Below are 13,953 nucleotides of genomic sequence, written 5' to 3'. Positions count from 1 at the left end.
CTGCACCCGGCCCTGAGTTGATTTTTGTACAAAATCACCTGTAAATGATTATGTACACTTATAGGTTGTGGCAAGTTGTGGCATAGTTACAGGTGAGCAAAGTATGTGGGGGATAGTCATTGGAGCTGAGGAGGTTAAGGAGCTGAGAAGCCAGAGTATCAATGGCTTGTCCTTGGCCAAGTCACCAAGGAAGATGACAGTAAAAACTGGGGCTCATTCAACAAATTTTTATTGCACTCTTACCATGTGCCCGGACTGTTCTAGGCACTAGAGCTATAACAGGCAAAAATTTCTGCTGTTGTGGATCTTACAGTGGGGAGAGAGAAAAGATGAAATAAATTAGTTATATTTGTATTAGAAGATGATAAGACCTGTGGAGAAAATGCTTGCTCTTTCTTATGGGATTGCCTACTCAATTTCAGAGCAGAGGAGGTTATAACTCACAAAAATTTACACTGGCAACTGTGTGGTAATTCTCAACTCTTCTGGAGTTTTTGATCTTTGTAGTTTGATTTTTTTTTTTGAGAAACTAATACTTTTTAATAATTAAATCAGATCAAATTGATTTTGTTTGAGAATGCTCAATGCATTGAATTGGGGAGTAGAATCTATTGTTTTAAATTATTTAAGCTGTATATTAAACTGAATCCCACTGATATAAAACAAACCCATAAACGTCCCTTTGTAAAATGTTAATTGACTCAATTGCACATAAGAATAATTCTAGGCCAGGTGTGGTGGTGCACGTGTGTAGTCCCAGATAGTTGAGAGCCTGAGGAGGGAAGATTGCTTGAGCCCAGATTTTGAGGTCAACCTAGGCAACATAGTGAGACCCCATCTTTAAAAAATAGTAATAATTCTGGTGTGTTCCATACCAGATAAATTTTCTTCAGTTCTATAAATAAGACCTTCAGGCTCTTATGGTATCTTACTTACTTTGAAAATACACACAAAGTAGCAAACCCAAATTCCAGCTTTCAAAAGGTTTCTAGCATAATGAAAGGTTTAACGTGTTTAGCTTTGTGGTAAAAGCATGAAGGCAGCTTACATTATTTGAGAAATAGCAGTGTGGTTATGGTGTGGTTATGGCATACATTAAGGCAGCTGTTGGTTACCCAGGAAAATGCCTTTGCCATTCCACTGCCTTTGCCTTGAAAGTAAGGTAAAAAGGTGCATTCATTCTTTCAGGCCTATAGGTTCCTCAGGTTGTCTCAGAGCACAGGCACACTTTTGTAGGTGAGGAGTTTTGTGGCAAACTGGGCTTTCTTTTCAGCTCTGGCTCCAGCCATCCTCTGGTAGCTTGCCAATAGATTAATCCCTCTTATAATGACCAGTTGCACTTCCCTTTCCTTTTCTCACTCTTCTTTTCCCACGGCAGTGCCTATCCAGCATGCCACCAGAGCATCTATGGAATTTTATCGGCTTCTGTTACACTGTTTTTCTTTTACTCATTTTCCTGTCTTTATTATGATAGTCCAACTTTTTCCCTTCAAAGGTATACCTGCCTTGCTTTCATGAAAGCATACTTTTACTTTTTTAATAATTAAGCCAAATTTATTTCATGTTTGAGAATGCTTGATACATTGAATTGGGAAGTAGAATCTTTTTAAAAATTATTTAAGCCCTATATTAAACTGTATCCCTATATTAAATTTGTATCCCTGTATAAAACTGATGTGATTTATCATCAGGCCCATCCACACCTCACCCTCTCAACTGTGACAGATTTTTCCATTAATAAGAGCAGTTCAAAATGAAAATAATGCAAAAGTGCTTAACAGATGTTTTTATAACATGAAATATTCTGTGGTAAGGCCAAAATGCTAATTATACTTTTTACATATACCTTCAGACCAGTGTTAGTGTAATATTTTGGCAAGGTGAGTGGTCTTTATTGGATATAAAAATCTCAGGTGTAAGCTAGGTGCAGTGGTACATGCCTGTAGATCCAGCTACTCAGGAGGATGTCTTGAGTTCAGGAGTTTGAGACTAGCCCAAGTAATATAGGGAGACCCCCTTCTCCAAAGGGAAAAAGATAAGTCTCAGGCATATGCTTATTTTCTCTTAAAAGAAATATTTTTTCTATCTGGACCTTTCTGTAATAGTGAATAAACATGGTAAATACTGGTTTGCTTGATCATTTGCAATTACAATACATATGGAGAAAATAGGATTTTAGGCAGTTGACTCATGAATTAATGTTATCAGTTCACTCACCTTTTGCACATTAGTCCCAATTAATTACTTTTCCCCCCCATTCTCTAGATAGTGAGGGGTTGTAATTTTAAATATTCTACTGCTACAGTGAGACCTCATACAGTAATGGGGAAAGGAAGCTGGCTAGCTTTTTGATTTTTTTTTTTTATTTCTAGGCTGAAGAAACTATAGAACCTTTGTGGAATTCACATACTTCTAGTAGATGCATAATCATTTTTAGGAAGAATTGAGTGATATATAATAAATTGAATGACACATAATAAATTGAGTGGTATATAATAAAGATGCAGATGTTAATACCTACATCCTACAATCCTACCCTACAATCCCTTTCTATAGAAACTTACACAAATAAGGAGGCATGCACAAGAATATTGATTGTAGATTATTTCTAATTTTAAATAGGAAAAAGTCTAAAAGCCCATCATAGAAGAATGATTAGTAAATTGTGATATACTTACACACTGGAATACTACCATAAAGTTGATAAAATGAATGCAGTTGACCCACAGTTCAAACTTTATATAAAGTGAAACAATGATATGTAAGGTTATGATTAATAAAAACCATAGTAAAAATATTTTTTAAATGCTTGAGAATAAAAACTGGATTTGTAGTAATGAATACTTCTGAGAAGAGGAAAAGGAATAAGACCAGAAAGGGGTTCCAACTCTATTTGTAATGCTCTATTGCTTTATTTTAAAAGATATAAAGCAAAACTGACATAATACTATGTTTTAATAGTGCTGATAGATACATGATTTTATATATTTCATTTTATGGACATTTATTGTTCTCTGTTCTTATCTAAGTTATATTTAAAATGCTTTCTTAAAAACCTCCACTATTTTATAAACCATGTAGATCCTCCAAAATAATACTGGTATATTCAAACTCAACTAAGTGATAAAGTTCTGCACAAGACAGAAATATACCTGTGTACCACTTAGGTCTATCCATAAACAAGGGAGGCAAACAGCCAAACCTAAACACAATGGTGATGTGAGTTCAGCTGGTCCTCAGCCTACCTCTTGGGTGGTATTGTTGCCCTTCTTTAAAAACTTGAACTCCACCCTATCAGTCAAGAAGGATCTCATTTCAGTCATTGTAATGGCTATCACCTTAGTCATATGTTTTGATTTACTTTTCTTATGGGCATTAGAAAATAAAAGTTAATTTCTCCAAGACTTATATTTCATGTACTATAAACAGACAAGCCAGCACTTTTTTGTCTGGAGACTGCCAATTAAGATAAATTCATTCTTAAATATTGAGTCTTAAAAGCAGAAACTATTTTGAAATTATTAATTGTTTTCCAAATAAGTGAATTTTCATGTTTACCTGCCTTGTATTTAACATATATTATTGTGTCAGGGCTCATTAACAGCCACAAGTTTTTAGTCAACTTCAAAAATTTCTACTCTAACCTGTAATCCATTTAGGTTTGTATGTTTTCCCATCAGGTATGAATGCATAAGGTAATATTTTACAGTTGGAAAGCATAGTATTAAAATATCGAATCAGTAAAAGTGTTGACTTCATATATTTAATTTTTATAATCTTTACAGATTACGAAACTGTGATGAGACTGTTCCTGTAACTTTTGATCCACACACAGAGTTTCTTGGTCCTCAGAAGAAAACAGAACAAGTCCAAAGAGACATTGGATTTTGGTGTCCAAGGCATCTAAAGACTTCTGGGGGACAAGGCTATAAGTTTCTGGGAATTGATCAGTGTGCACCTCCATGCCCCAACATGTATTTTAAAAGTGATGAACTAGAGTTTGCAAAAAGTTTTATTGGCATAGTTTCAATATTTTGTCTTTGTGCAACTCTGTTCACATTCCTTACTTTTTTAATTGATGTTAAAAGATTCAGATACCCAGAGAGACCGATTATATATTACTCTGTCTGTTACAGCATCGTATCACTTATGTACTTTATTGGATTTTTGCTAGGCAATAGCACAGCCTGCAATAAGGCAGATGATAAGCTAGAACTTGGTGACACAGTTGTTCTAGGTTCTCAAAATAAGGCTTGCACTATTTTGTTTATGTTTTTGTATTTTTTTACAATGGCTGGCACCGTGTGGTGGGTGATTCTTACCATTACTTGGTTCTTAGCTGCAGGAAGAAAATGGAGTTGTGAAGCCATTGAACAAAAAGCAGTGTGGTTTCATGCTGTGGCATGGGGAATACCAGGCTTTCTGACAGTTATGCTTCTTGCTATGAACAAAGTTGAAGGAGACAACATTAGTGGAGTTTGCTTTGTTGGCCTTTATGACCTCGATGCTTCTCGCTACTTTGTACTCTTGCCACTGTGCCTTTGTGTGTTTGTTGGGCTGTCTCTTCTTTTAGCTGGCATTATTTCCTTAAATCACGTTCGACAAGTTATACAACATGATGGCCGGAACCAAGAAAAACTAAAGAAATTTATGATTCGAATTGGAGTCTTCAGTGGCCTGTATCTTGTGCCATTAGTGATACTTCTTGGATGTTACGTCTATGAGCAAGTGAACAGGATTACGTGGGAGATAACATGGGTCTCTGATCATTGTCGTCAGTACCATATCCCATGTCCTTATCAGGTAAAAGCTATCATTTGGATTATGTCACTACTTTTAACATAGAAAATGTTCCCTAGAAATACACTTGCATTAGTCATAGACATAAAATTAGATTTCAGGTGAGAAAATCCAACAGACATAGGGAATGATTTCCTACACGTCAGTTGAAACTGGCGTAAATGTCCTAAGAGTTCTTTCCTCAAGCTTTAGCTTCAGTTACAGTAGTAAAGTGCCTCCTTTATTCTTGTAAAAATTAAATTGAGTTGCAAAGGCAGATTAGTAGTAATGAAGAACAGAATCAGAAAAACAGGCCTTCTCATAGGGAGAAAAAGAGAAGTAATTTCTGCTGAATTGGAGATTGTTTTTAATTCTTCAGTTAGTAGGGAAAAAACCTTATTTGGGTATATTTAATTTGATCATATTATAACTTTTTGTAGAAACTACTTATAAAAACAATTTGTTTTTTGCTAAACTCATTCTGTAATTTCTTAACTGAAAGACTATTGAAACAATTTTTTTTTGTTTCTGATGTTTATGATCAGTATAATGGTAGTGTTTTTAAGATTAAAAATGTAAACTTCTGAAAATATAAAATTTAATGCATTTTAGTTGAAGTTTTTGTAATAGGAAGTTTGTTTTGTTTTAATAGATCTATATGTTATTTTGACCACGTATAGTGTTAATTGTATGGAACACGAGTGCTGCCATCAGTGTATCAAATCAAGCGAGGACTGAATTATTTTACTTAATTTATATTCTAGAAAGTTACTGCTATATAACATGGTGGGACCTATTTTTTATACTGATATGTGAGGATAGTAGTTTTCCTTGCCTTACACATTGTCCATAGTCTATTATTCATAGTCTGTTTTTACTAAATGCTTAACAAAAGAGCTGTGTCTTAACATGATCTGGTTATATTAAATGTCTGCTAGAGTCCTCAGTCTTTTTGGCAAGGAGGTGGGGGACAACTATTACATACTGCTAAAAAGCTAAAGATCTATGGTTTTTAAAAATTATGTTTCATGTAATCATGCAAGAAACTATTAGAAGATAGAATGAGAAAATTATAATCTTCAAGTAGAGAAAGACTTTATAAGTATGATGTAAAATTCAGTAAATATAAAAGAATATATTGCTGGCCGGGTGCGGTGGCTCACGTCTGTAATCCTAGCACTCTGGGAGGCCGAGGCGGGTGGATCGCTCAAGGTCATGAGTTCGAGACCAGCCTGAGCAAGAGTGAGACCCCATCTCTACTAAAAAATAGAAAGAAATTATCTGGCCAACTAAAAATACATATAGAAAAAAAAAATTAGCCAGGCATGATGGCGCATGCCTGTAGTCCCAGCTACTCAGGAGGCTAAGGCAGTAGGATCGCTTAAGCCCAGGAGTTTGAGGTTGCTGTGAGCTAGGCTGATGCCACGGCACTCACTCTAGCCGGGCAACAGAGTGAGACTCTGTCTCAAAAAAAAAAAAAAAAGAATATATTGCTAATTTGATTAAGTAAAAAATTTTTTCAAGATTCTGCATGGTAAATTAAAAAAAAAAACCATAATCAAAGTCAAAAGACCAACTGGGAAAGTTTATTTGCATGTCACATTGTAGTTGAAGGGCTAATTTCTTTAATTTATAGAGTTCCTACAGACCAATAGGAACAGAACCAACAATCTGATATAAAAATGAGAAAAGGAAAGAAAGAGGGTTCACAGAAAATAAAAATAAAAGAACTATCCTTAAACGTGGAAAATGTTACAGTAAGAAAATATAAATTAAAATCATATTTCTGTTTATGACATGGCAAACATATAAAGGTTTTATAACCACTGTGTTGGTGAAACTGGCAAAATACGCATTCCCAGACTTTGCTATTAAGAGTTTCAGTTAGTTCAACCTTCTGTGGAAAGCAATTTGACAATACATATCAGATTTGAGATGCACGTACCTAATAATCCTGCCCTTCTGGGAATTTATAGACAGATCTGTTCACAAATGTGAGAAAGATAGTCGCTGCAGCATTATTTGCAAATGGCAATAGGTTGTTGGAAGTAAATTCACACAATGGAACAGCCTTTAAAAAGAATGAAGAGCTCTGTTTGTACTGATAGAGAATGGTCTCCAAGAAACAGTAAGTGCAAAAAGCAAGATATGCAGACTATATAATACTTTGACACTTGTGCAACTTTTAAAAAGTTATTTGAAAGTTTATGCTTAAAAGTATGATTTAATTTTTATGAAATTTCTACATTTTCACATTTTACTGATATTTATTGTATTCTAACCAGCCAAGTTTTTATAACATATAAACATTAACAATGCATGAAGACTGTAAAATTTGTATTGTTGTTATGAGTTTAAATGTATTTTTGTGGTAGATTATATGGAAGGAAAATAGGTAAATATTTGGAGGCAAATATTTTATTAATACTAGTTGTATTTTTCCTATAGGGAAAAAATACCAGGAAATCATGAAGATTTAGGAGATTGTTTCTAAATATAATAGTTCAGTTTTGTTTCTAAATATATTTAATAGTTCAGTACTTTTCCCTTTCTAGACATTTTGATATACAGGTAAAGTTTCTTTGTTTAGAACTTAGGTAAAAACTGTGTTGCACTTAAAGCAATATTCATTTTATTATGTTATTTCAAACACTTTGTGATAAAACAGTTGAAGATTTATCATTTTTGCTCAAATTTTATGTAGACAACATAGACTTTTCTTTCCATTTTAAGTGTATCACTGAAAATTCACTCTTTCTTTTTAGGCAAAAACAGACGCTCGACCAGAATTGGCTTTATTTATGATAAAATACCTTATGACTTTAATTGTTGGCATCTCTGCTGTGTTCTGGGTTGGAAGCAAAAAGACATGCACAGAATGGGCTGGGTTTTTTAAACGAAATCGCAAGAGAGAGTAAGAACCTATTGAATTATCTGACATTGTTTTAAAATAAATAGATCAAAATACCAAGCAACTATTCAAATCATCACTTTACTGGAGTTTCATTATATCAACTATTATTTCAATTTGATGAGCCAAGTGAAGTTTGGAAATCTTTTTATGAAAGAAACTTGCTTTATTTTGGCATTTGCTGTTAATAGTCTTTGACGTATACTATTCTATTTGAAATAAGAATGAAAGATTTATGAATTGCACATTTTATTTCCATGAATTATTATATATCCAATATTATTACTGCTACCATTGGAGTCATTATTTTGGGTGCAGCATTTTTAATAATTTTATCCTTTTATATCAATGATAAAAGATGAAATGAGATCAAATATAAGGAAATCTAAAAGTATGATTCAAATATAAGTGATGTATTATCATTATTAACTACATTAAAATTTTATTACACACAGTTCTGACCTAAAATTTCACTTATTTGCCTTGCCTGAGATAGTAAAAATTCAAACTTAAGGAGTATTCTATAACAATACAAATTTACATTTATGAATAAATAATTCATTTTAGTTATATATATATTGAATACAACGTACTATAGAGTTTTTAAAAATTGTTTCCCATTGATTTGATTAGTGAACTCTCTGTGGTACAAATTTCAGAACTGTAGACCTTTTCACAAATAAGTTTTTGAAGTCTGAAGAATTGCATTTAACTGGACTTTAATCTGCACTATTATTGTATGTCTATCCCATATTTGTATACTCATGCTAGCATCAATGTAACTGCTAACTTTAATGTTAGAAAAGAATTATTAATACATTTAAACAAAAACCATTAATTCTATATTTTTTCTTCTGGTTTACTTTTCTATTTGACATATTTATATATGATACAAATACATCTGGTCCAGTAAAGCTGATTTGACTTTCCTTGTCCATATCCTTTGATTTTTGCCTATTTAATTGTATATTGCCAGTTTACTATTTATGCTAACAAAATCAACTAAGAGGGTATGTATAAAAGATTTCACTTTATGGATATCTACTTGTATCATAGTATTTATAATCCCAGATTTTATAAATAATATAAATCATAGAATTTTTAACTTTAATGAATGAGGATTTTTGGCAAAAGATATGTGATTTTTTTATGGCTTCTGCTACAACACTTAAAATTTATTGAGTAAATCCTCTCTTGGATATTTTTTACAGTCCAATCAGTGAAAGTCGAAGAGTGCTACAGGAGTCATGTGAGTTTTTCTTAAAGCACAATTCTAAAGTTAAACACAAAAAGAAGCACTACAAACCAAGTTCACACAAGCTGAAGGTCATTTCCAAATCCATGGGAACCAGCACTGGAGCTACCACAAATCATGGCACTTCTGCAGTAGCGATCACTAACCATGATTACTTAGGACAAGAAACTCTGACAGAAATCCCAACCTCTCCAGAAACGTCAGTGAGAGACGGGCGAGCAGACAGAGCAAGCACCCCCAAGTTAAGAGAACAGGACTGTGGAGGACCTGCCTTCTCAGCAGCATCCAGCTCCAAACTCTCTGGGGAACAGGCTGACGGGAAGGGCCAGGCAGGCAGTGTGAACGATAGGAACAGTGTGTCTGAAGGCGCTCGGAGTGAAGGAAGGTGAGATTTAACTTTGTTATCTAAAATCACTATTTTAAATACTGCATTATGCATTTCTTAATTTAAAGCATAACACATCTGGAAAGAAAGCATTTTATGATATATCTATGCGTTTAACTCAAGGAAGTTTGGGTTCAGCCTATAAATGTGCTATTTAGTAGTTTAATTCTTAGCTTTGAAAAGAGCCTTAATATGTATTGTTCAAGTACAAAAGTAATGTTCATGTCTATGGTAAATGTAAAGAGTTGCTCGTACATTTAGGTAAATGTTTGCGATTCATCTGAAATATGGGCTAAGTTTTAATTAATACTATATTATGATACTGTCTAAAAAGTGTCATTTTAAACAAAGATAAGTATAAAATTATTCTATTTTATGAACATGAAAGGATATTGACATTATCTTTAATGAATTTTCCCAAATGGTCATAGGTGAGCAAAACATAGGTCATAGGTAAACGTCAAATTAACCAGCATGCCGTGAAGCTGATTAAGGTCCCAAGGCTATCTTACCTAGCCCTCTCAAACTAGGCTAAGCGCACCCTCTGTGTTCCCTCGTCAGCTTTCATGTATCTGAATTGTAATTAGTTACATGCGTTTATCCTCCACTACATTTGTAAACTCCTCAGAGACAGAACTGAAGTCTTACATTTGTGTTCCCAACCTCTTACACAGTGTCTGATCCATGGTGAGAAATCAATAAAATATTTGCTAAACTGAAGGCAGGAATCCTGCCTTATTAATTGTATTCCTCACAAGATACCATGCTTAGTCCAAAAATGGGTAGTGCTTGATGAATTTTCTGAAGTCAGCAAAAGTTGTGTTAAAAAAATTATTTGTCTTTTGAAGTGTTAAAGTATACCAGAAGAATTTCACTTAATTATCCTCTGATAAAGGTGGACACTGGTTGGGGGTAAAACTCATGAAAAATGGGTAGCAATTCTAAGGACATCTGGCATCATATTTGTGCTTGTGGATGTATGTACGTCAACTTTTTTTCTTTTGCCTAGGGTAAGCCCAAAGAGTGATATTGCTGAAACTGGCCTGGTGCAGAGCAACAATTTGCAGGTCCCCAGTTCTTCCGAGCCAAGCAGCCTCAAAGGTTCCACATCTCTGCTTGTCCACTCAGTTTCAGGAGTGAGAAAAGAACAGGGAGGCGGTAGTCATTCAGATACTTGAAAAACATTTTATACTGTTACTTTGAATCAAATTTGCATTACACTGGAAATGACCAATGCACTGTTTTGTAAGAATCACTGTTACTTTCTTTTGCACTTAAAGCTGCATTGCCTACTATTATACTGGAAAAAATAGATTTCATGAATAATACAATTCATTTCACATAAAGGTTAATGACAGCAGCATACCTGAAAACAGAAATGTGTAGGTTAATAATATTTTTTAAATTGTGTGGGAGGAGACACTTAGAGGAATCTTCCTTTTCTATTTATGAAGATTCTACTCTTGTTGAAAGTATTTTAAGATTTTTCTTTGCTGAAGTATTTAAAACTTATTATATCTTTTTATATATATTAGAAAATAAGCTTATATGTATTTGAACTTTTTTGGGGAAATCCTGGAAAAATCTCAAATATTTTTATTATGTTACTCTGATATTTTAGCCTGCTTTGGTAGCTTTTACACTGAATTTCTAAGAAAACTGGAAAATAGTATTCTTTTACAGTATAAAAAATATTTGACACACCAAAAGATTGTATAATAGGAATTTAACTTTAAAAACCTTTTTACTCCTACCTTACCATCCAATATGTATTGTTTTAGGAATGTCACAGATTATGCAGCTGAAATAAGGTGCTTACTGAAAGTGTCCAATGTCAAATGTATTGTGCTGCTCACTGATTCTTCTGCATTTTAAAAATAAAATGTCCTGAAGGATTAGTAGATGAAATGTTAGTCTTTTGTAAATTAAGCCAAGTGCAATTGATTTCCTTTTTTTAATGTTTCATAACCACCTAAGATTGTATTATAACCACTTACAGTTGATTATACTTTTCCTTTGTTTTGACTTTTTTAGAATACTACACTTTGTATTGTACAATGTCTTTCTCAAACATTATGTAGAATTTATTTCTGCAGCTCAGTAGGATTTTGCTGAACATTCAAAATAGTGCCAATGAAATAGAAAAAAATGTATTCCTGATAAACAAAACAATATGTATTTTGTACAACAGCCTTTTTAATATTAACAAATGTTTCTTAATTTTGTTTCCCATTAAGTATTATTCCTTGAACAAGGTTTTCTGACACTTTGGGCTTTTTCTCTAGTATCTTGCTTTTTGTTTTTTTTTTTTTTTTTTCTTCTACTTTGTTACACCATAAAAAGAAAATTATCATGTACTGTATGGAAAATGTAAATATTAACTGTTCCACATTTTTAAGCAGATAACTTTATATACAAAAACTTTGTTTTGTGTTATCTTTTCATTAATAAAATTTTCTTTGTATAAAAGATTTTGGAGTATTATGTGGTTAGTTATAGTAGTCCTGGCCCAAGAAGTAGTATAATTTTTCAGATAAATAATTTCATGACTAATAATTCAGGAACTTCTCTTTAACTGGGGAAGGAAAAGACGGGACTCTGTTTTTTGTCACAGTTTCTTCTAAAAAGTGTAAATTATACAGCCATATTTACTACACCTTTTTAAAGCCACTGGAAGACCGGGGCCTGGGTGGTGAGACAAAGGGGACCCCGGATCCTGCTTTGACTCCTGACAGTGGATTAGGTAATTTAGACAAACCTCCCCAAAAAATAAACTGAAATACATGGATGAAATAAAACAGCATCATCTCCTAAACATTTTTTTATGGTGAGGAATTGCCAGGTTGAGATCTGAAAGAAGAGAGAAATTCATACTGCTAAGCCCAACATTTGGAAACTCTTTTGCCCATGGAGCATTTGGTGATTTGGAAAAGGCAATGAGAAGTTGATCAGTGCTGTTGACAGCCTCAAAGGTCTGGAGGATAAGGGGAGGGGAGTCTGCAACCATCCTACACTTAGAATTGTTACCCCAAAGGGTTGCATCCTAGGAATAAGTTTGAACCGTAAATAAAGCAATCCTGCTTCAAGTTATCTAGGTGGACTAGAAAAAGCCCAAAACTTGAAATTTGATGAAGGTAGATGTGGACTAGTAATACCCTCAGGCACCAGACAGAAGCAAATGAAAATCTCTGGAGGAGGAAAATGTTGTTTTATATAATCTACAAGTACTTTTTAAAATACAATGTCTGTCATATAATCAAACAATCAGACATGCCAAAAAGACAGTTTTTTTTGCTCATCAAAAAATGAACACAATTGGCACAAACGAGGAAACGATCCATAGGTGCTCCTGAATTACCAGACACACATCATATAATTTAACAATATCTGTAAGGAAAACAACAAGATATTATACACCTATTAAAATAGTTAAAATCCAAAAAGCAAACAATACCAATTTTCAGTGAGAATGCAGAGCAACGGGAGCTCATTCACTGCTGGTGGGAATGCAAAATGGTACAGCCACTTTGGAAAACAGTTTGGCAGTTTCTTATACAGCTAAACACCTTACCATATGACCCAGCAATCGCGCTCCTAGGTAATTATCCAATTGGTTTATGTAGATAATCTGCTCTCAGTGTGGAGCATAACTCTCCACTCCATATTTCTGGGCAGCACAAAGAGCCTTTCTTAAAATGAATACAGTACAGGGGTGTGTGGAGAAGCCTGACAAACACTACCTCAGGCTGAGTTAACTCACTGCTCAGAAGAAAATCAAGGTCAACATCAACAATGCATGTTGAGATTATGCACCCTTTGTATGCTCTGATGAAAATGTCAGACCACCTACGTGATCTTCCCCAAACTCATAACCTCACTCTAGTCTAAGGGAAATACCAGGTAAATCCCAACAGATAAACATACAAAATACCCTGCCAGTATTCCTCAAAAGTAGCCAAAAATCATCAAAAACAAGGAAAGTCTGAGAAACTGTCACAGCAAAAGGAGCCAAAGAAAATATGACAACTAAATGTAATGTAGTATCATGGAAAAGAAAAAGCACATTCAATAAAAACTAAGCCGATCTGAATAAAGCATGGGCTTAAGTTTAATTGTTTAACTTAGTCATTCAAATTCAGTGAAATGCTCTTTAATTATGTGTGTGGTAATTTTCTTCCTTCTGCTTGCTTTTTCTCACTGTAACTCCTTTTAGTCAGATATTGAACTTCCTGAATGGATCCTTTAATATTCTCAGCTCTCCTTTCTTTGAATTTTTCTTCTCTTAGAAAATTTATCAAACTTATTTTTTAAGTTTCTATTGAATTTTTGTTTTGCCTGTCATTTTTTAATTTCACAGAGCATTTTTATGTCTTTTTTATGGTATCTTCTGTCCAATGATTCTTTTATATATTGTATTTGAAAATATAAATTTACTTTTTAAAGGCCATATATAAAACATTAATTTTTAATATTTATTTTATAGCAGATGACTTTGTTAAAGTCTCTTAGTCACTCTAATAATTTTGCAATTGATTTTTCCTGGATTTTCTAGGTAGATGATCTTTTTATCTTAAATAATGGTAATTTCTTTTCTCATCTATTAGCTAGAACTTCTAGCCAGTT

General features: G+C 33.5%; 1 protein-coding gene across 2 annotated transcripts in view; it reads left to right on the top strand.

Moving 5' to 3' along the window:
* The window catches only part of FZD6 (frizzled class receptor 6), a 38,468-nt gene extending 26,669 nt beyond the window's left edge, over window positions 1-11,799 (top strand). For both annotated transcript variants that reach the window (XM_045561902.1, XM_045561903.1), the window contains exons 4-7: window positions 3,786-4,803; window positions 7,545-7,693; window positions 8,902-9,330; window positions 10,340-11,799. In XM_045561902.1, the coding sequence (XP_045417858.1) occupies window positions 3,786-4,803; window positions 7,545-7,693; window positions 8,902-9,330; window positions 10,340-10,508 (1,765 nt within the window). In that variant the 3' untranslated portion in view covers window positions 10,509-11,799. The remainder of the gene's footprint in view (window positions 1-3,785; window positions 4,804-7,544; window positions 7,694-8,901; window positions 9,331-10,339) is intronic.
* The last annotated feature ends 2,154 nt before the right edge of the window (window positions 11,800-13,953 follow it).

The sequence above is a fragment of the Lemur catta genome, chromosome 9, assembly GCF_020740605.2.
Source record: "Lemur catta isolate mLemCat1 chromosome 9, mLemCat1.pri, whole genome shotgun sequence".
Taxonomy (NCBI): Eukaryota; Metazoa; Chordata; class Mammalia; order Primates; family Lemuridae; genus Lemur; species Lemur catta.
This window is presented reverse-complemented; position numbering and strand designations above follow the sequence as displayed.